This window comes from Ahaetulla prasina, chromosome 1, assembly GCF_028640845.1.
Source record: "Ahaetulla prasina isolate Xishuangbanna chromosome 1, ASM2864084v1, whole genome shotgun sequence".
In the NCBI taxonomy this organism is placed as follows: domain Eukaryota; kingdom Metazoa; phylum Chordata; class Lepidosauria; order Squamata; family Colubridae; genus Ahaetulla; species Ahaetulla prasina.
Genome location: NC_080539.1, coordinates 248,053,604 through 248,076,275, shown reverse-complemented (window position 1 = coordinate 248,076,275; position 22,672 = coordinate 248,053,604). Strand labels below are relative to the sequence as shown.

General features: G+C 37.5%; 1 protein-coding gene across 1 annotated transcript in view; it reads right to left on the bottom strand.

Annotated features, from left to right (window-relative positions):
• The window catches only part of TFCP2L1 (transcription factor CP2 like 1), a 43,107-nt gene extending 20,950 nt beyond the window's left edge, over window positions 1–22,157 (bottom strand). Inside the window, exons 1-2 of the mRNA XM_058195511.1 lie at window positions 21,865–22,157; window positions 11,318–11,469 (exon numbers count right to left, since the gene is read on the bottom strand). Of these exons, the coding sequence (XP_058051494.1) occupies window positions 11,318–11,469; window positions 21,865–21,926 (214 nt within the window). The 5' untranslated portion in view covers window positions 21,927–22,157. The remainder of the gene's footprint in view (window positions 1–11,317; window positions 11,470–21,864) is intronic.
• Between the last annotated feature and the right edge of the window lie 515 nt (window positions 22,158–22,672).

Below are 22,672 nucleotides of genomic sequence, written 5' to 3'. Positions count from 1 at the left end.
ATAGTGGTTTTCTTTTTGTTACCCAAATACTTTAAGCGTTTTACACCAAACTTCTAGTGATATGGACCTTGAGAATCGTACCAAAAATGTTAACGACTTAACACATATAGACTTCACAGAAGATAATGTTGAAAAAGCTCTTCGCAACCTGAAACCGTCATTATCTATTGAGTCCCTCGGGAGATAGGGCGGTATAAAAATGTGATTAAATAAATAAATAAATAAAACCTGATGGACTATGTGCATATTTTTTTTAAAAAAACTTTCAATTAATATAGCAGAACCCCTAAGCATAATCTTTGGAAAAGCCTTCACGACTAGTTCCCTTCCCAAACTCTGGTCTCTAGCCACAGTCATCCCTATCTTCAAAAAAGGAGATCCCAGCTTAGTTGAAAATTACAGACCTATCTCTCTATGTTGTGTCTCATGCAAAGTAATGGAATCTATCATAAACCAATCCATTACACTCCACCTTGAAACAAACAACCTACTCTCTAACAAACAATTTGGTTTCAGAAAAAAATTATCTTGTAACTTACAATTTCTCCATTGCAAAAACATATGGACTACCAACCTTGATCAAGGAAGAGCAATAGATGCAATCTACATAGACTTCTGCAAAGCTTTTGACTCAGTAGTACATGATAAACTTCTCCTAAAACTAAAATCCTACAGCATTTCAGGACCTCTTCACAATTGGATAAATGCCTTCCTATCAAACAGACAACAAGTGGTCAAAATTGGCAATGCTCTATCAAATCCTGTTCCTGTCAAAAGTGGCATTCCCCAAGGTAGTGTTCTTGGACTAACGCTCTTCATACTATACATAAATGATCTCTGTGACTTTATCTCAAGTTATTGTGTTCTCTTTGCTGACGATGTCAAACTATTTAATACCACTACCCTTCAAGAATAATACTATAATAAGTATTTAATAATAAGTATATTATATATATATAATATATTATATTATATATAATATATTATATTATATTATATATAATATAATATATTATATATATTATTATTATATATTATTATTATATTATATTATATATTATATATTATATTATATTATATTATTATATTATTATATATTATTATATTATATTATATTATATATTATATTATATATATAATATAATATAATATTATAATATAATATAATATATATATATTATATTATATATTATTATATATATGAAATAATAAGTATTTCAAGAAAAATACTTCTACCCTTCAAGAAGACCTTGACTTTGTTTCCGATTGATCTAAAACTTGGCAACTCCAAATCTCAACCAGCAAATGCTCAGTCTTACATATTGGAAAAAAGAACCCTAACAACAAGTACAAGCTTGATGGACATTACCTTACTGACAACCACAACCCTGTCAAAGACCTTGGAGTTTTCATATCAAATGACCTAAATGCCAAAGCCCACTGCAACTACATAGCAAAAAAAGCTCTAAGAGTTGTAAACCTAATTTTACGCAGCTTCTTTTCCAAAAACTCTACACTACTAACCAGAGCATACAAAACATTTGCCAGGCCTATTCTTGAATACAGCTCATCCGTCTGGAACCCATACCACATCTCTGACATTAATACAATCGAACGCGTCTAGAAATATTTTACTAGAAGAGTTCTTCACTCCTCCGAAAACAACAAAATACCTTATGCCACCAGGCTTGAAATCCTGGGATTAGAAAACTTAGAACTCCGCCTACTCCGACATGACCTATGTTTAACACACAGAATCATCTATCGCAATATCCTTCCTGTAAAAGACTACTTCAGCTTCAATCGCAATAATACAAGAGCAAACAATAGATTCAAACTTAACGTCAACTGCTTCAAACTTGATTGCAAAAAATATGACTTCTGTAACAGAGTTGTTAACGCTTGGAACTCATTACCTGATTCTATAGTCTCTACTCAAAATCCCAAAATCTTCAACCAAAAACTGTCTACTATTGACCTCACCCCATTCCTAAGAGGACTATAAGGGGCATGCATAAGAGCACAAAAGTGCCTACCTTTCCTGTCCTATTGTTCCCTTCATTATATCAAATTAACATAGTTGTTGCATACTTTTGCTTAAATATATATATTTCTTTTATGATGAGTTGTTGTTTTTATGTCGATGTTTATGTATACTGTTGTGACAAAATGAAACAAAATAAAAAAATAAAAAAAATAAAATTATGGAATTAGCTATGGCTGAATAAGAGTTCAAGAATAATACAAAACTCTCTGAAAAAAGAAAAAAAGGTATAATCATTACTATATCTCTTCTGGAAATAAAGGAAACAAATACAGAGCAAAGGAAAAGAAAAGAAAACCAGCTCTTCCACATAAAATTGTGTTTAGAATAATTCCATACACTTTATTAAGATTATCAAGAATAACCAGAGATTCCCTCCAGAACGCTTTAGCCATCGTCACTGAAGACTTGGCTTGATAGAGCTGGAATAGCATGAGCTGATTGCATGTTGGAAGTTTGATTTGGCACCAGTTCTTTTTTGTTATGATTGTTTCTAATGTTTATGGTTTTAGTGTGGCTTTAATACAGGTAATCCTCAACATATGACCACAATTGAGCCCCAAACTTACATAGCTAAGTGAGATATTTGTTAAGTGAATTTTGCCCCATTTTATGACCTTTCTTGCCACAGTTGTTAAGTGAATCACTGAAGTGAAATTAGGACACGGTTGTTAAGTAAACCTGGCTTCCCCATTGACTTTGCTTCACAAAAAGTGATCACCTGACTCCCCCGGGCCACTGCAACTGTCATAAATATGAGTCAGTTGTCTGAATTTTGATTGCGTGACCCTAGGGATGCTGCAACAGTTGTAAGTGTGAAAAATGGTCATGAGTCACTTTTTTCAGTGCCATTGTAACTTTGAACAATCAGTAAATAAACTGTTGTAAGTTGAGGATTACCTATAGTTTATGTAGCCTTAATTCTTGATTGGGAGCTGCCCAGATTTTGGTAGAAGACAGGAGGCTATAAAAATGTTTTAAACAAACAAAACCAAAAAAATAACTAAATCATCGTTAAATGTGGCAGTTGCTAAACAAAGACTACCTGTATTTATAGTCCATCTTTTCTTACTGTGGTTTCCCAAAGCTGAGCCAATCAAAAGTAAAACCACCTATTATTAGGCCATTCCCAAAACAAAGTACAAATGGATATTGTAACACCAATTCACAAGAGAATTGCTTGATGTAGAATGGGTGGGGGAAAGGCACAAGGAACAGAATATTGACTGTAGTATAAATAGAACTTGCATTGGATAAACTGCAATCACTAGATGTCTTTTGTAATGGATCAAAGGCTTGCCACAATAAATCAGCTTTATCTGTGTCTTTGTGCCCTGGAAAATATATTCTTTCAATATTTTAACTTGTCAGCTGAGAAAAGCCTGACAGCAGTTCAAGACAAACCATAGCCAAAGGGGTTTGTTTATAGGATTCTATGAAGCAGGCAATAATACATATATATTCGGTGTGGTTCCACACTAATAAAAAGAAGTAGTAAAATCGGTTAGGTTCACAATGTTCCTGAATTGTATTATATGCAGAAATTCCACCTGTCTTCAAAAGAATTTTTATGAGCTCTCTGCATCAGGTAACACCATTTTTGCCTGCAATTAAAAACCTCATAAATAAAACAGCAGTACATTTGGGCACTTAGGGCAAAAGAGTTGCCTATAAAATAAAAATAAAATGTTTGAAGGTGATATATACTGACAGCAGCAACAACAACAAAAACGCGGGATTTTTTCTTTCTAGTTTGGCAAATTCATGGCCAAGTGTGGCAGAACATTAAGTTCCCTCATAAACTTGGAATTATGGGATTGGAGAAAAAATGGTTTGATGATTGAGCGTCCAATCTTCCCTTATTCCGATTTCCAAAGCTCAGAGGAAAGTTAATGTCTGTTTTGCTAACGAGATATAGAAAGACAGAAAAGGATATTTATTATTTTTTGCCCCTGAAGGGCAAAAATCCGCCCCCCCCTCAAATAATTCCTTTAAAATAATACGAATTAGAAAGAAAAGACACGGATTTGTCTGAATTATAATATGCTGAACCAACCAGAAACAAGGCAAAAAAAGAAAAAGACATGTTTTTCCATTCATGATTTGTTTGTTGACTTTTTTTAACCGCTTTGATCTTAGTAAGTAGACTATTTGGAGGCTTAGACAGGCCCTAAAATGCTAGAAAAACCACAAGCCTTGTATTTTTGTATCAACATCTTATTGGGCTACAGTTGCAATCAACAAGCAAGTAACGAATTATGGTTTAAAATAAGGATGACCTGATCAGCTAAATAAATTGCATCAAGTTTTAATGCAAAGTGTAAACCAAATGGCTTCAATAGTTAATAAATTATCAGTGGGTGTCAGATTGCATTTATGCTTTCTTGTATTCTACGACAACACTGTTTATGTTTTATGGAATTAGGAGTGCTCATTCTGTGGGACTGCTCTTGACAATTAGCATACATATGCCAAGATTGCTCCATCTTTCTTCTGGAGTGGTTTGTATGTCTTGCATACCTACAAGACAAAAGCCAACCAATGTAGAAATGTATGCATGTTGACTTCAGTATAAGTCTTATAATGCAACTATACTTGAAGAATCTCCTAGCCTTCAAAATGTCTGAAAGCAGAAATTGCAGTTGAGAAATGTTAGTAAGGGGATGGGGCTAATTTCAAATTTGTAACAGATGAACAGGGCTAAAGCCTTCAAGCCAGGGAGTATTTTTAAATTCTTATATCATCAATGCATTGTCGCTTAAAGGGCCTGATTTTGATAACTTTGATAACAATTTGTATAAATCTTTGGTTATTTCATAATAGGAAACAAACCAGAATATTTGATGTGATGATTGAAAGCTAACAATTGGTTAATCGTCCCACTCCTTTTCCAATTGAAACGCTGGTTACTTCCATGAACAGAACAATTTCCCATCCTGGTAGTCCCCAGGTCTGTTGGATGTCATTTCCCTTTATCAGTCTTCAGACTGGCTGAAAATTTTGGAAGCAACCTGTACTGTATTAGCATAATCTTACATTCTGCACTGGCATATTATGCTTTAGTTGTAGCTTATGTTCTTCAATCAGAATTTCTATTAGCAGGTTGTATAATGATAGTACAAGCAAAATAACAGAATAATGGAATTGGAAGAGACCTCAGAAGTCTTCTAGTCCAGCCTTTTGCTCAAGCAGATCTTCTACCATTTCAGGCAAATGGTTATCCAATCTCTTTTTAAAACCCGCCAGTGATGGAAAACCCAGAACTTCTGAAGGAAAGCCATTCCACTGATTAAGTGTTCTAACTCTCAGGAAATTTCTCCTTATTTCCAGGTTAATTCTCACCTTGATTAGTTTCCATCTGTTGCTTCTTCTTCTGCCTTCAGATGCTCTGGAGAATAGGTTGATACACACACCCCTCTTCTTTGTGGTAGGCTCTTAGATATTGGAACACTGCTATAATGTCACCCTTAGTCCGTTTCATTAAACTAGACATACCCAATAAATCTGCTGAGATCATTTTGTATCTTGAACCTATATTCTGGAGTATTTGCTATTCCCACCAGCTTAGTGTCATCTACAAATTTGTTATTTGATTCTGCAAATCATGTGATATATGTCATCATGGTCTTCAAATCCAACATTCTTAGATCCCAGTTATTCCTGGCAGGTGCTAATCTATAGTTTTATTTTACACATAATTTTAATTAATTTATGGTTCATTTTTCTTAATGTACATTTTTAAGCAGAGTCAGTAAAGACCATATTCATAACAGAAAAGAACACTTAAGTTTTTTGTACTTGAACACATCTAAGTTAAGTCATTTTATGTTTGCATGAACCTATATAAAAAAATTTAAAATCCTCCTTTTTAAACATCTATATATATTTCCCATACCTTTTTTAAAATATGAATTTCATTTTTCCTTCTCAAAATTTGAGTTGTGTGTGGGTTTTGGGGTTTTTTTTTGTTTTTGTTTTTGTTTTTTTGTTTTTTGAGGAAAATCTTTCATTTGGTTCACACTGGTTCTCCTTATATAGCCTATAGAAGAGAAATTTTCCAAAAATCTACAAATATCAGGAATTAGCAAAACTGTTCATCTTTACAGTTGTAAAGTGAAGAAAGACCAGTTCCAGGAGACTGAGTTGACATACCTAAGCCATATCTATTGAATAAGGCCAAGTTAATAATACCTGGATTCTGATATAACACTAAAAAAAATGCATATTTCTCAGATCACAAAAGTTCAGTCCCTACATTCCACCCATGTCAAAGAACAAAACACACTCCAGCATAAAACATAATCCAATGGAAATCTTGTTAAAGTGCAGTGAAAATATATTGTGTTACTGATGCCCAGCTGACTAACAAACTAAGAACTCCTAATTTTTTAAGGTTCTTTTTCACTGAACTTCTCTGAGTAACACATAGTAAGAATACCATTAGAGGGAAATTAAAAACTCTTTACTTTTTCTGAAAATCTCACTAATGTTTCATCCTTGGTATTCAGTGCAAAATGGAAGCAATAGTTACAGATTGTATAAACCTTTTTACCTTTTAGAAATAGATTGATTACTTTACAGCCAGAAGATACGTGGTTGTAATGATAGCAAAAAAACTTATGCCTTTTTCTGCATAAACATTGGAAAAAGCTTTAATATTTTAAGAAACCTCCTCCTTGTAGAACTCTCTTTTTATCTAAGGAGCTCCCCTAACTTTGTATGAAATGTTATATTATTTAATGATGATAATTTTCCTGCAATTTCTTTGAAAAGCCCATTTTAAGACAGTCTGTTTCTTTTGGAAAATGTCTAAATTATGCTCTATGAATTAACCATGTCAAAGAAATAACTGTTTGAGACTTCCTAGAACAAATGATCCTTTGAAGTGAATGAAAAGTTCTTCAGCACTGAAGAGCACGTGTGTTGGTTGACATATCTAGTACAATATAGCAAAGCCTTCCTTCTGTAAGGATGATTTGTGATTATAACATCTGCCTTCTTTTGATCACAATGCAGGAGTTCACACAGACAGTACATTCAACAGTACAAAGTTATTATGAAGCCTACAATTTTCTTGGAACTGTATAGATGTTACAAAAACAAATTGCTGTCCAGAGGCTGAGTTAAATTGGCATGATACAGAAAGGGAAGGCAGCAGTTTTGCCAGTGATCTATATATAATATTAATTTGGCTTTTTATTTGCCATGATGATATTTGTTACATATTGAAATTGAGTGAGCATAGGCTTCACTCAGGTTCGCAAATCGGGGGAGGGGGGATACTCAAACCTCATTGGCCGATCCGTCTGACAGCTCCCTATAAAAGGGCATGCAGACAGACGAGCTGACTGCTGGGTTATACTGATCTACTAATAAAGAGCTGTTGTTACTCTGAGCACTGAATCCTGTCTCTTCCATCACCTGATCCAACACTCTTCATGGGAGGTAAAGGATCTAGTTGCCCTGCAAGTCAACAACAATAGGAGATGTAGGTTCTTTCTGGTAGGAGATGAAAGTGGCTTCAATCCTGGGTGATAGAAGAGAGCCAGGCTATGCCTTTTCTTATTATGGCTGCCCTATTCCCTTTATTGGGATTAATTTTTACCCTTCTGGCACACAATGTTCAAAGGTCTATGGAGATTCTCAATCATCCAGGTCATGGCTTTCCCATAGGTGCTTTTTCCAAAAGGCAACTGGGCTTTCTTGTTTTTTTTTCTTTGAAAGTGTTTCGCTTCTCATCCAGGAAGCTCCTTCAGTTCTGACCTGATGAGAATGGATAATTTCTTCTCCATTTTTAGTGTTAAGTTTTAAAATAGCAGTGACATCTGGTCAGCACTAAGTTTAGGGAAAATAAAAATAATAAACACAATTTTACTACTACCAAATGCATCTAGTATGATTCTTTAGCTTTTATGTCTTTCAAAAAGTGTAAAAAAAGATAATACTTTGTATTATAGTTCAACAGGACTGGGAGTTATGAGGTGGACTTTTTCCTCTGGGGTTAATTTCCAGTAGTATTGGGGGGAAATGAGGAAACAGAACAAGGGATTGCATTGCCCTTAATCCAGTAAAACAATTCAAGGTGCTGATTGTCACCCTTCATGGCTTGGGACCAAGTTATCTGAGGGACCGTCTCTTGCCGGTCACATCTACCCAACCCATCAGACCAGGGAAGCAGGGAATATTGTGGGTTCCATCCCCAAGGGAGATACACCTGGTGGGACCCAGAAGAACGGCCTTCTCTATGGTGGCTCCCTCTCTCTGGAACATCATTCCCCCAGAGATTAGAATGGCCCCCACCCTAATTCTCTTCCAGAGGGCGCTGAAGACCTGGTTCTGCCAGCGAGCCTGGAGAACCCAGAGCAGATGGAGCCCATTAAATGGCTCGTGTGATCAGTTGTCACTGGTGCGGGAGGTGGGGGTCAGGGGTAATTTTATTACATTAATTTATTTGATTTTTTTATGACTTTTACCGTTTTTTAAATGTGGTTTTTTATATTCTGTAAGCTGCCTTGAGTCGCCATGGGCAAATAGGCAGCAATATAAATCAAATAAATAAATAACTAAACAACAGATTAAATTATTTTTTTAAAAAAATTTCATAATGCCTATTTTTCCTTATATCCAAAGTATTATTCAAGCACTACTAATGTTGTTGGTAAATCCTTATGGTACTGTTAGTTACTACAGTGCATGCCTATGTTGCTGTCAGTTTTCATTACACAAGAGCTTTGTAAACATGTAGTAATAATGGGAGGGTTTGGTATATAGAGTCTAGTTATATATTTCCAAAAACAATTCCAACTGCTGTTGTTAAATAACTGATTCCTGTTAAATAGAATACATTTCATCCATACTAAATAGTGATTACAGAATTGACCCATAGGTACTAATTTGAGTGCTTGTCCTCAGCATCAGATCAAAAAGAGTGCAGAACTGATTTTGGCATTTGTGGATTGCTAGAGAGAGCTAGGATAAAAACAATATTTGAAAGGTTATAGCCCTTAACTGGATGTAAGGCCTACTGAATCCAATAGAGTTAATTTTGAAAAGCCATGTAGAGCATTAAACTCTAAGTGTCTTGAATCACTGAGGTTCTGTTTGGCTATTACAATTCATTCAGGAATAAAAAATGAATGTATTGTAATATCCAACTGAAGTTGGATTCTACAGTTGACATGATTTATACTAAATTCATATTAACAAGACCAAAGAGCAAATATAAATAATATACAATATTTTAAAAGCAATAACAGAACATCTTGAAAACAATATTTTTATTTACAAATAATTTTTGCCCTAAACAAGCTTACGGAAGCATTGTCATCAATATTAATAAAAGAGAACTGAAAATAATATTTTCATTTTATTAATTAATAAAACTATTCCTTTTCACAGGAAATTTTGTAATTTCAGGCAAAATAAATGTGAATAAATGCAATTTTTTTAAAAAAATATTTTTGTTATTTGTAGTAGAAGAAGGAAGGGGGAAATATATTTCTTTGTTTACTACAGAGAAAATTATTGGTATTGATGTTAGAAATAGAAATAGCACTTAGACTTATATGCCATTTCATAGTGCTTTACAGCACTCTCTAAGCGGTTTACAGAGTCAGCGGTTTATATAGCCCACAACTATCTGGGTCCTCATTTTACTGACCTTGGAGGGATGGGAGGTTGAGTCAACCTTGAGCCAGTCAGGCTCAAACTCCTGGCAGTGGGTAGAGTCAACCTGCAATACTGCATTCTAACCACTGCATCATTGTGGCTCATTACAAAATGGAGTATCTTATTTTAAATTTTGTCATCCTTACTTTTTGTGAAGTGTTGCTTCTAGCAAATATATAATGCAGATACACATACACAAATATGTGAGAAATATCCCCATATTTGTTAACGAAAGAGAAACCTCCAAAAATAGTTTAAAGCACAACTGACTGAGTTTATGCAAGAAGCTATCAATAGCATGCAAGTTCAACCTAGTAACTGTGGGCTGTAGAAACATGTATTTTTTGCACTATAAGATGCTCTGGACTATAAGATGCACCTAGCTTTTGGGGAGGAAAACAAGAAAACAAAAAATCTGCCTCTACTTCCCAGCTCCAGCTTGTGGCTCGTCAGGGCTCCGCTCTGTTGTGCCCACCACCAGTCAGCTGAGTGATAGCTGGATCCCAGCCTCCCATAGCCCCACCAATCAGCAGGCTGGCTGACCAGAAACAGGCTATCGGCAGTTGGATCGGCCTCTGGGAATACCGCCTGTTCAGCTGTTCCAGGCGGCGGGCATCACGGCCACCTATGGCCAGTGAATGGCGGCAGTGGCAACAGGCAGCAGTGATAGGCAGTGGTGATCCCCGCCACCTGGAACAGCTGATCAACGGTATTCAGGGAGGCCGATCCAACCGCCGATAGGTGGCGGAGGCGAATGGCAATAGTGAGCAGCAGTGGTAGGCAGGGGTGGTGAGCAGTGGTAGCAGCAACAGATAGTGGTGGCAATATTCGCTCCATAAGATGCATAGACATTTCCATCCACTTTTGGGGGGGAAGTGCGTCTTATAGTGCAAAAAATACGGTACTTTTTCCACAAATCAATCACTATTCAAGCCTCAATATTGATTGATGTGTTGCATCTTTTATCTAAGAAGCTCAGAATTATACACAACATTTCCCAACTCATATAATGCACACACCCAGCATAAACGTCTTCCAGATGTGTTGGCTGACAACTCTCAGAATTCCTGGCCAAATGGTGGTTATGCTGGATGGGAATTCTAAAATTTAAACATCTAGAGGGAACTAGCCAGGAAAGACTGGTATATACTGTCCAGTATTTTGTATCAGAATCTCCATACTACATGGTGTACATTTTGCATTTTTCTATTGCACCTTGATTCCTAGATTTGGTAACCAGATAGTATTGTCTTAAGCAAAAACAAAGCAAAATCTACAATCTCTCACCATTCAGTAAAGTGCTGTTTTTCTACCTTAATAGAAGAATTAAGGTTAAATGGGTACAACATTGCAACTGGCAATCACAATATTTTTCATTAGTCAAATATGCCCCTAACACAGAAGCAGTGAAAATATAAACTTCCTAAATATGCATAATTCTACTCCACCATGGCACATTTCAGGCACAGTACCTTAAATGATGTTGGTCCCCCAGACAAGCACAAGCAGCCTTCGTACCAAATTAGGGTCTGCTATGTTTAGTCTTCAAACCATCAAAGTTCAATTTAAACAATCAGAATCCATTCAATTTTGTTTTGGTCCTACCTTGGTTGAGATAAGTCAGAGTCTCTTCATGAAGCTTTATGGCAGGAGATGTTGCTGCACAGAGCACATATTGAAACGGAGGAAGTTTTGCATCATTCTCAGGGGAAAGTTGAGGCTCTTCTTGTTTAAAGAACGGCAGTGCAAGCACATCACTGAAAATATAAAATGAAAACTTAGTTAGCAATGGGTTGCCTCTTTTTTCTTTTTCTTTTTTTCTATACAGCTGCAATGGAGTTAAAGGCAGAATCCTCTGAACCCATATTCCATGAGTATTTTTTCTGGGAACACATTCATTTAATAAGTTAACCTTAAAAAAAAATGATATCAATTTCAATCCATTTCAATACAACCACATTTATTCATTAATAAATTTATTCATTAAAAAATGTGGTCATATTTCACCATTATAATGAAAACTGGCACAATATACTCAATGATACACGAAGAAAAGGATTTAGAAATATATGCTGTGATGATACTATTTTTCAAGTAATTATTTAGTGCAGTATCATATATTCTGTCACATTCATACGTAGATAGATGTAGACTGAATTATTTTTTTAAAGAAAGAGTCATGTTAATCTCTAGGAGCAGGAGCCACAGGGAGCTGTGTAGCATATTAAAGTTTAAGAAGTTTGCTATTTCACAGGCTTTTATGGACTCTAATCCACTTCATTGGATGTATGGAATCTAGTGCTCAAAAAAGGGGTAAAACAGAAAGATAAGTTATGTATACGTACTCCTACTATTGATGTAGAGAAAGGGTCCCAAAGGTGTTTTTTTCAAAAGGCAACTGGACTTTGTTTTTCCTTGAAGACGTTTTGCTTCTCATCCAAGAAGTTCCTTCAGCTTTTCTTTAGATGAAGAAGCTTCTTGGATAAAAAGCGAAACATCTTCAAAGAAAAACAAAGTCCAGTTGCCTTTTGAAAAAAGCACTTTTGGGACAACCATGACCTGGATGATTGAGACTCTCCATAGATAAAAGGGGTGGTAACAATACGAAAGGAAATATGAAATACATAATTGTGTTGTTGTTTTTTTGCCATCAACAAAATACCATTGAAATATTCTACGAGGAAGAAGAGAATTAAAGGATTCAAGCCTGACTTTACTTTAAAGTTATCTTTATGATAAAGATATGCAGCTCATGTTAGAAAATAGTTCTTTTTAAAAATAACAATAATAATAAAGGACTAAATAATAAAGGTAAATAGGAGACAGATTTCCCCAAATATATTTCAATCTATGCAATTGTTCTTAATAAGACAAGACACTCCAATATACTCCAATACTTCAGCACTGCAACCTCCTCATACCTAACCTCTCCCACCAAGAACAAGGAAATACCTCTCAGTCTATCCTCCCAGAAACTACCATTCCTAGAAATTATTCCCAGTCTCAAAAGTTATTCAGTCTCACACACACACACACACACACACATTATAAAAAAATCAAGTAGGTACAAAGACATGTGTGCATGTTTAATAGAATCTCATACTCAGTTAATGGTACCTGATAATACTTATATGCATGATCTATAGCTTGGTAACTGCAGGAGAAATCTATTATCTGTTCACACTCTGGTGTACTCCAAAGTTAGAACTAAAGTCTTGTTCAACTTCTGGTGACTTCCTTGACTATTCATGTTTGTTTGTTTTTCAATAGTAGTATGCAAATAGTTGCCACTGCTTTCTTCCAAGCAGTTTTTTTCACTCTATGTTTAGCTACAGGTATTTCCTAGTGTCTGCCATCCGAATACAAATCATATTTGCCCAGACTTAGCTTTTCTGAGATAAAGTAACGTATACCTCCAGGTGGGGTAAATTGGGATTATATCTCCAAATTTCCAGTCATGTGGCTTTTAAAAACCCCTCTTCTTGATTATAGATAAGTTTATGTTTAGTATTTCCAAACAAGTTGGGTCACATTCTAAAACTGTTTAACTAGTCATAAGATTAGGAACATATATGCCAAAAGTTAAAAAGACTAAATGTATATAATGGAAAGTCCAGTTGGAAACCATGAGGTTTCAGGAAACTAACATTTTATACTATTAAAATTACCGTAATAATGCTGCATTCACAGATCATTGTAGTCTATAAAATGAAGGAAAAAAAGCATATATTGTACCTTTTTCTAAGCAGGAGCCATCAAAATACTTAATTATTTTCTAATGAATCAAATTCATTTAACTTAATGACCTTAATTTTTGCTTTTGATTCTAAATATTCAAGAGATGCAACATTAGGTCAACTGTCTTCCCTAAATATTTGTATGCATGTGAAAAAAACTACATTTTCTAGATGCCACCATATCTACAATTATCAATAAACATCAACTGAAAACCTAGGGCAAGAAGGTGTTTCTCTCGTGCCTACACAGATTAATAATTCACTTTTTCACCAGCAGGAAGATTTAAAAAAATTAGCTGTATCCATTAATCATATCTGTTTGATAATAAACATGATAAAAGTTCTTAACTGAAAGAGAATGTGATTTCATTTTATGGGGAACTAAAATTAAAAAGTATGTGAACTGCAAAGTTAATCATGAAAATTTAGACAGCTTTGCTGGTAATTGACAATATCTTGACAATTTTATTTCTTTATTTTATAGTTTGCTGAAATAATTGTTTCAAAGACAGCAAAATAATATATTTTAAATCGGGGTGAAATGCTCCCGGTTCGGGCCAGATCACACGATCCGGTAGTGATGGCGGCGGGTAGTTCAGAGAACCGGTATCAAAAATCCCTGCACCCCCCTGCCCGCCCACCCATGCCCAGCTGAGCTGCGCGACCATCAGAGTGGGGTTTTTTTTACTTTTGAAAGCACTTTTTCTTTGGCCAAAAAAATGCTTTTAAAAGTAAAAAAAAAGCCTCTGATGATCGCGCAGCTCAGCTGGGATCGTCAGAACCCTTTAAAAGCATTTTTTCTACAACCTCTTCAGCCGAAGAGGTTGTTTAAAAAATGCTTTTAAAAGGCTCTTCTGGCGATCCCAGCTGAGTTGCCTGATCATCAAAGGCTTTTAAAAGCATTTTTACAACCTCTTCGACCGAAGAGGTTGTAGAAAAAATGCTTCGAAAAGTTTTTTTTAAAAATGGCCACGCCCATCCAGTCACATTACTGTCCCCACCAAGCCACGCCCACAGAACTGGTAGTAACAAATTTTACATTTCACCCCTGTTTTAAATGCAATATACAATTTATGTCAGCAAGAATCTAAACCAGTAAAATACACTGTGTTCTTTTCGTCTTCAGGTCTACTATATAAAGCCTTTACACCATCTCAACATAGAGAGCTACCATAATGATAACCAGAAATGTATAAAAGGACTGTATATTAATAAACTTGTAAAAAAGAGTGGCTGTTATGAGCACACAATCTCCTTCTTTTGCTAAATCAAACAAACCAGAGTGAAGTAGTAGCTGAATGAGTATTCACCAATCTGGTGCACTCCAGATATATTGGGTCTTGTGATCTGGATGTTGTTTGTTCTAATAGAATTTAAATATTCTAAAAGAACAATAAATCATAAAATTTATAGCCTATATACAGATAGACCTTGACTTACAAACATTTATTCAGTTACAACAGCACTGAAAAAAGAACCTTATGACCAGTTTTCACACTTACGACCATTGCAGTATCCCCATGGTCATGTAATCAAAATTCAGGTGTCTGGCAACTGGCATGTATTTATGTCCCAGGGTCATGTGATTCCCATTTGTAACCTTCCCAGGTAGCTTCTGACAAGCAAAGTCAATGGGGAAAGCTGGATTCACTTAATAACTAAATGATTCACTTCCCGACTGAATGATTCACTTAACAACTGCAGTGATTCACTTAACAACTGTGGCAGAAGAGGTCATAAAATGGGGGCACAACTCACTTAACAACTGTCTTGCTTAACCTTAATTGGGCTCAATTATGGTCATAAGCTGAGAATTACCTGTAGACATTGTTACAAGAAAATCTGCACTCGGTTCAGAACAGATTGAAGAATGAAGTGACTTGGAGATATGCTTAAATTAGAAAAATGTTGTATTTTGGCATTCCATGTGGTCCAGAACCATGTTCTCTCCTTTGAAAATATCAACAAGAGTTAATTTTTGCACTCTCAAAAAAAAAAAATTAAGGAAAGTAGTAGAGGATATTTCCCTATTATCGGCTGGCATGTGCACTGGAAAATTATCATTATGCCTTTAATAGGTTCCCCACTGAAACACCCATTATTATATACCTCAGAGCTAAATGGAGATTGCTGTTCCTGGGTTGGAAAACTTTCCAGATGGTGTGACCTCTTCCATCCTCCACTTACAGCCATTTTATATAGCATATTTGCATTTCTTTTATGAAAAATCCCTTACAGTATATATCCATTGTTTTTCTTTTGAAAGATTTAGATTTATAAGCTTGACCCATCCCAAGGGCTGGGCTGGTAGCAGAATTGCACAAGATGAAATCACAGAGCTCTCCCTCCCAGAAGACTTGCTGTTTGCAGTATTACAAAACCAGATGAAAAAAGGAAGATGAGAAAAGATAAAAGAATAGAAGACCTACCCCTTGCCAGAATCATCCCACACTCAAATTCTGACACTGTTCTGCCCAGAAGCCTAAATCTAGATGTGGGTCTCCACAGACTCATGTTATCTCCCTCGTATTCCAATTCCCATGCCTCCATCTATTTTACCTGAGTCTCATGAGAATATGCTTAGTTCAATTCCAGTGGGAAAATGCTAATTTTAAAACATCCAGTGAAGTTAAGGAAGTAGATGAACAATGGGGTAATAAATCTCCCTCATTTAAATTGTATGTTCAGTTTCACATTCAAGAATCCATTTAAAATTATGCTGTCTTCTTGATCAGAAAAGTTAATATCCAAGGAAGGAAAATTATAATTATATTGCTGGCAATATTATTTAGGTGATAGAAATACAAGAAATAAATGTCATAATGCTGCATTTAATTTTAGTCTGCTACGGACTTGAACAAGGACTAGAAAGCATTAGTCTTAGACAAGAAAATCTGGGCTATAGAACATTTCTTTAAAAAAAAACACACGTCCTATATGTACATTGGTAACCAAATGAAGAATGCTTATTCTTCAGGTTCACTGCTTCCATAACTAGCACACAAGGTAATCCTTGACTTACGACCACAATTGAGCCCACAATTTCTGTTGCTAATTGAGACATTTGTTTAATGAATTTTGCCCCCTTTTATGACTTTTCTTAAAACAGGTTAACAAAGGTTCTTAAGTGAATCACTGTAGTTGTTAAGTTATTAACAGTTGTTAAGTGAATCTGGTTTCCCCATTGACTTTCCTTGTCAGAGGGTCACAAAAGGGGATCAACTGCTCACCTTCCCCCATTTCTTCTGATTTCTTTTTAGAGTCAACATTGGAAAAACTTAGGAATTTTCTCTCCCTACTTTCCTTCATTTCCTCCCCCAGAATGTTAACATTAGGGATTAAGAGTGTAATTCTGTGTACAGTTAAAAGTACAATCAGAAATAAGCATGTGGGGCTGAGTTCACACAATCTGGAAAGCCATTAGGTAACCTGGTTTGATTCAGTGCTGCATAAACTCTGCCACTGTGGCTTATGCAAACAACAAAGCAGGGTTGTGAAGTTACCTAAAGACACGTATTCTGTACTAGGATTTTCTGTAACCCAAGGAAGCATCAGATTCCTGTGAATTTAAAGTCGAAATTAAACGAAGCTATATTGTCTTTTTCAAGGAACTCTGTCTTGGTCAGAAATAATGCAGGTAAACATCATTAAAAAGAGCGACTCAGCATTAGCCTCAAAGGATTCCATCCTTCACACAAAGAGATTTAAAAACAACATAAATAGTACCTGGGAAATAACATGTGGATGGAACTTGACTGTACAATGAACATCAGCTTCCACCAAGCCAGCTATGAATTCACCTTGGTGCCAAGACAACTGTTTTACACAACTTGCTCATCCATGGTTAAATGAATGAATTTTCTTCAGTTTCTGGATTTGCACAATATATTACATCATAAACATCAAGTGGCCTGGCTCCATGCAACATGCTGGCTAAACATGATTAGCCTGAGTGTCCTGTGGCATAATTTTATTACATTAACTGAAAAGTAAGATTTGAAACAATGATAGTTTCTACTCTAGTCCAGCAGAGGTGTCTTAGATGATTCCTGTGCCTTTCGGAAAATGCCCAGAACAGAAAAATGTACGAAGTGTGTCTAACAAAGATCAGCAGTTATGAGAGAAACTAAAAACAGCTGTGTCCTCCCAATGCATGGAAATAACAACTTTACCAAGGCAGTCCCAGCAAGCTCATAAAATGACAACAGTCATAGCAGGGTTCCTTATCATACAATTATATGACTTCAGCAAATTCAGAAATACTTGTGTTTGCCTCTGGGAAATTAAGCGTCCCAAAGTGGCATTATCCTTATTTTCTTACCCCTTTCAGATCTATTGAAAAGTAGGTAGGTAAGTAAGGATGACAGCTCCCAGACTTTTTAACCAACAGGATGTGCTACTGGCTGGGGAAATCTGTAAATTGAAATGTGCCCCATTGGAAAGACAAGTGGGGAAAAGGTATACTAGTTGATAAGGTTTAAGAAGCCTGGCTCCTGACCTAAGCAAATTCTCACATGCTTTATCTAGATTAGAGTTGGCAAAGTGTTATGCAACAAGTCTCAGGCTTCACTTAAGAGCAGCGTATGTTATAATCCTCTGTAAAGTTTCCTTCAAGTCATATTCAGATTGTGGTGATTTCATAGAAACATGAGATTTTCTTGGTACATCACTACATTTTTCTGGGATGTTTTGTTTTCTAATTAGCATACCTATTGGTATTCCTTGTAAGTTTTTTTTAATCTAAATAGTAAGCTAAGCTCCAAGAACAGACTGGGTAGGTGCTGCGACCTTTTGAGACACACTCTAATCCTTAAGAGGGGATGCGGTGCCTCAGTGGTTAATATGCTGAACTTTTTGATTGAAAGGTCGGCAGCTCAGCGGTTCGAATCCCTAGTGCCATGTAATGGGGTGAGGTCCCGTTACTTGTCCTAGCTTCTGCCAACTTAGCAGTTCAAAAGGACATAAAAAATGCAAGTAGAAAAATAGGGACCACCTTTGGTGGGAAGATAACAGCTTTCTGTGCACCTTTGGCATTTAGTCATGCCGGCCAAATGACCATGGAGACGTCTTCAGACAGTGCTGGCTCTTCCGCTTAGAAACAGAGATGAGCACCGCCCCCTAGAGTCAGGAACAATTAGCACATATGTATGAGGTGAACCTTTACCTTTATCTAATCCTTAGATAATGACATTAAAACTTCTAAGCAAGACTTAAGTGGGTGACTTCTCAGGCACAATAACTAAATTAACACAGAAACGAAGGTGAGCCAAACAAACAATATGATTTCCGAATCTGATTTTACTCAACCAATTCTGCTTTCCTTACCCTCTGTCCTATCCAATCTGATGAAGACTTCTGTGAAGTCTGAAAAATTATTTATTTATTTATTTATTATGGCATTTTAGTTAGCTTAAAAAAGATGTTGCCAAACAATGTATTTTTAAGCAGCATGAACAATTATACATTTTTAAAAAATTATTCCCTAACTACATACATAAAATAATATTAAAACAAAGGGGTTCTCCACTTATGGCTTGCTGCTTAGGGGGCTCAAATGAAGACCTTCAATTTGTTCTTTCACTGTTCCCTGCCCTTTTTGCTTAAAGATACTTAAGTAGAACATGACTAACATAGAAATAAAGCAGGAAAAAACTGGATTCATCAAGTCCAGTAAGTAAAATGAATTAAAGGAACTACTCATCATGCATAGATGGGAGGGGGTAGCGGGGGCAGGGTTGAGGCCACAGATTTAAAGAACCATTAGAGAATCTTTTAAATCTACAAATGCTTGGCACTTCTGAAAGAACACTTTATGTCTTCCAAATGTGTTCATTAAACGGTTTTACTTCAGGCAACCTCATTTGAGCATCTTTATTCAATATAACCAATAGGTTATTTTCTTTTGAAAATCATCTATATCTAGTTAAAAAGGACTGGTCTGTGGATTATGTTTGTATTTTTCTGCAACAAATTAAGCATCTTTTATTATTTGAAAGTTTTGTTGCTCACAGCCTACTTGTCTACTTAAGAGTTTTCACATACCTGTTGGAGTGGACCATATCTCCAAAACTTTTATGCTATAATAAATTGGACAGTTTTTAGTCTTTAAAATTGGTTATTTTTCATCGCTTTGAAATATCACAAGATCTTTTGTTTCTTAGATAGCAGTGTGCCTATAGATACTCCAGAGAGATGGTTGAAACAAGGATAATTTGCAGGGATAGAATGATTTAATGAATAGTATTGTGGAATGTTGATTCAGTCACATTTCCTTTTTTTCCCTCTTATCTCCTGCTTTCCTTTTCTTTTACTTCTTGTGGGGTTTTTCCCCCTGTACTTTGCATTAGAGCTGCATATTCTGGCACGGATTTGCATAAGGAGCTGCAGCAAAAACAAAGGTTTTGAACCTTAGAAACTAAGACAAACAGAGACACACTATAACCACTATAACTCTTGCCTTATTTTCAAATGTTTCTGCTTCTAGCCCCCACTTTTTGGTACTACACCTTTTGAATTGAAAATTCCTTTGGGTTCATTGATTATTGGATTCTAATAAAGATATGATGGACTAAAATCCATACATTTGCAGAGATCTATATGGAGAGCTAGTTTGGTGTATTGCTTAGGGCATCAGACTAGAAAAAGGGAGATGGCAAATTTTAGTCCTACCTTAGGCAGGACATCACTTGGATGATCTTGGGCCAATCACTATCTCAGTCCATTAAAAAAGGCAATGGCAAATCACTTCCGAAAATCATTGCCAGGAAAACTGCAAGGACATGTGCAGGTAATTGTCAGGAGTCAAACACTGACTATAAGCCAAGGCATATACACACAAAAAAGAGACTCATAGGTTACTAAAAAGATATGTCTGCCAAATTAGAATAGCATTTAGTGAAAGTATTTATTCTTTAGTAAATGTATTAATCTTTTCACAAGGTAGTATATTACAAATTTCAACATTGACTACCTAACTGACTCTTCCACAACAGGCAGTGAGGGGAAAAAGTATGAGATAGGCAACTGCTGACAATTCTAAAAACCATCATTGACAGACATAAATGGGGAAACCACACAATGCCAGACTGCTGGTTATTTAGTCCAAATTATATGGTGCACCATCTTCCCATCTTCAGACTCCACCATAAATCAGCTTCCCTAAATCACACATTTTTAATTAATCTGATTAGTCTGATCTAAAATAGTTAACCCACACACTGACAGGAAATAGGAGTTGTAATCAGCAGAGGTTTTCTGTAATGTTCACTTCTTTAAGTATTTCTCAGATATCCACTATGAGGGATGGTCTTTAGGTACCCCAATATATTCCACTACACAGAGAACAGGCAGCAGTTCACAGAGGGTGTAACAGCCTAGATACATCTCTCTCTCCCAGTTCCTAGAGCAACCCCAATGCAAACAGGCTCCCAGGATGGAATCTGCTTCAGGCACTCTAACATCCAGGAAGTCATCCCCAAATAAAGACGCTCAAGCAGCGTTCCTGTATAACTTGGATGTCCCAAAGGTGCTTTTTCAAGAGGCAACAGGGCTTCCCGGTTTTTCTTTGAAGATGTTTCGCTTCCCATCCAAGAAGCTTCCTCAGCTCTTCTTCAGAAAAAACCCCTTTGGGATAACCATGACCTGGATGACTGAGAATCTCCACAGATGTATAACTTGGATCTTGCACTCATATTGATCTGGAGGAAAGGGCGCGATCCTTGTTAGCAAATCTTTTTATTCAACAAACCAGTCTTTCGGCTGTATTTTTCCTCTTTCGGTTCTTTTGTTGTTTCCCCCACCGTTCATCGTATGATGTCAAATCTTTTAGAAAGGAGAGCCGTTTACGCTCTCAGTACAGCCAATGCCCCGAAAAACACCCCCCTGGACCCGAGAGTGCGATTACATACAGTCCAAACCCACGCAAACTCCGGGCGCAGGTTGGTTCTTCCTTATAAAGCTGCGTTTCCCCGCTCCTCCCGCCCGCGGGACGGCCGGCAGCTTCCCCACCAAAGCCTCTCACCAAAAGCTCAGGATCCCTCCTGAAGTGGGCACGTTGAATAACACGGACTGGTTCGCCCTTGTTAAAAGATGCCCCCGGGTCACCCCCGTGGCCCTCGCTTCCGAAACCTTCCCCGATTCAGCCCCCCTCCCCGTCCGCCGCCGCCCCAAATTCAGACCGAAGCGACACCCCCCCCCCAATGTAATGCAGTCTTGCCAAAGGAGCGGGCGATAGTTTCTCCTCAGCGACTACTTTGGCTTCTCCTGACCAGTTGACCTTCCAGGCGCGTCTTTTCTTTTCTTTTCTTTTTTCTTTTTTCTTTTCCCCTTCTCCCACCCCCCTTCCCCTTAGCTCGTGGGCATCCCGCGACCTTTTCCCCGACCCGCCCGCTGCTGCTCGCCTTTCGCCTGACTCACCGCAAATAGCTGCCCGTCGAGTGCTGGTTGTAATGCTCCGGCTGCGTGTGCCAAAACAGCATCTTTGCCCTCCGCTCGCCGGCCAATCCGACCCCCGAGTCAAATCCTTTGGGTCGGGTCGGGCTGCCCACCTCGAGGCGTTCAGGTCGGTCAAAAGTCGGGAGCGGCGAGGCAGAAGCGACGGCGGCAAGTCCTCGAACGGCCGGAGCCGCCGCTCGACTGGGCTTTTATTGGTCAAGCCGCGTGAGGCGCTGGGCGGCCGCTCCCCAGCGCTGAGGTCAGCCGCGAGTGCCTTCGGCTTTCCCGGGTGTTTTGTTTTGTGCTTTTTTTTTTTTTTTCCCTTTTCCTTCCTCCTCTCCGCCCCGCCGCGACTGGGCGCCGGTTCCTTGGCTCGTGGTCGCCCGCGGCATAGGTGGAAAAGCTGAGGAGGAGCCACCGAAGCAGAGGGGAGACAAGAGAGGCGCAGCAACAGAACGAGAGGCGGGCGCCTCTTCCCCGGAATACCAACCCCTTCGTCGGCGTCCCCCCCTTATTCCCCCCCCCCAGTTGCGGTGCTTGACATTCGGTCGCCTGCGCGGGGTGGGGAGCGCTTCGTCTCCCTCAGGGGGCGCTTTGCAGCCGCCCCCGAAGTTTAGCCGAGACAGGAGGGGGCTTCTTTTCCGTGGGTTCTGGAAGGGGTGGTGGGGATTAGCTGTGACCCCTGAGGGAGAGGGTCTCCGTGAGGAATACGTCAAATGTTTGAGTCAGTTGACCCTGCCGTGAAAAAAAAAAAACCCCGCTCTCTGGGGGTACTAATTACTCCGGGGAA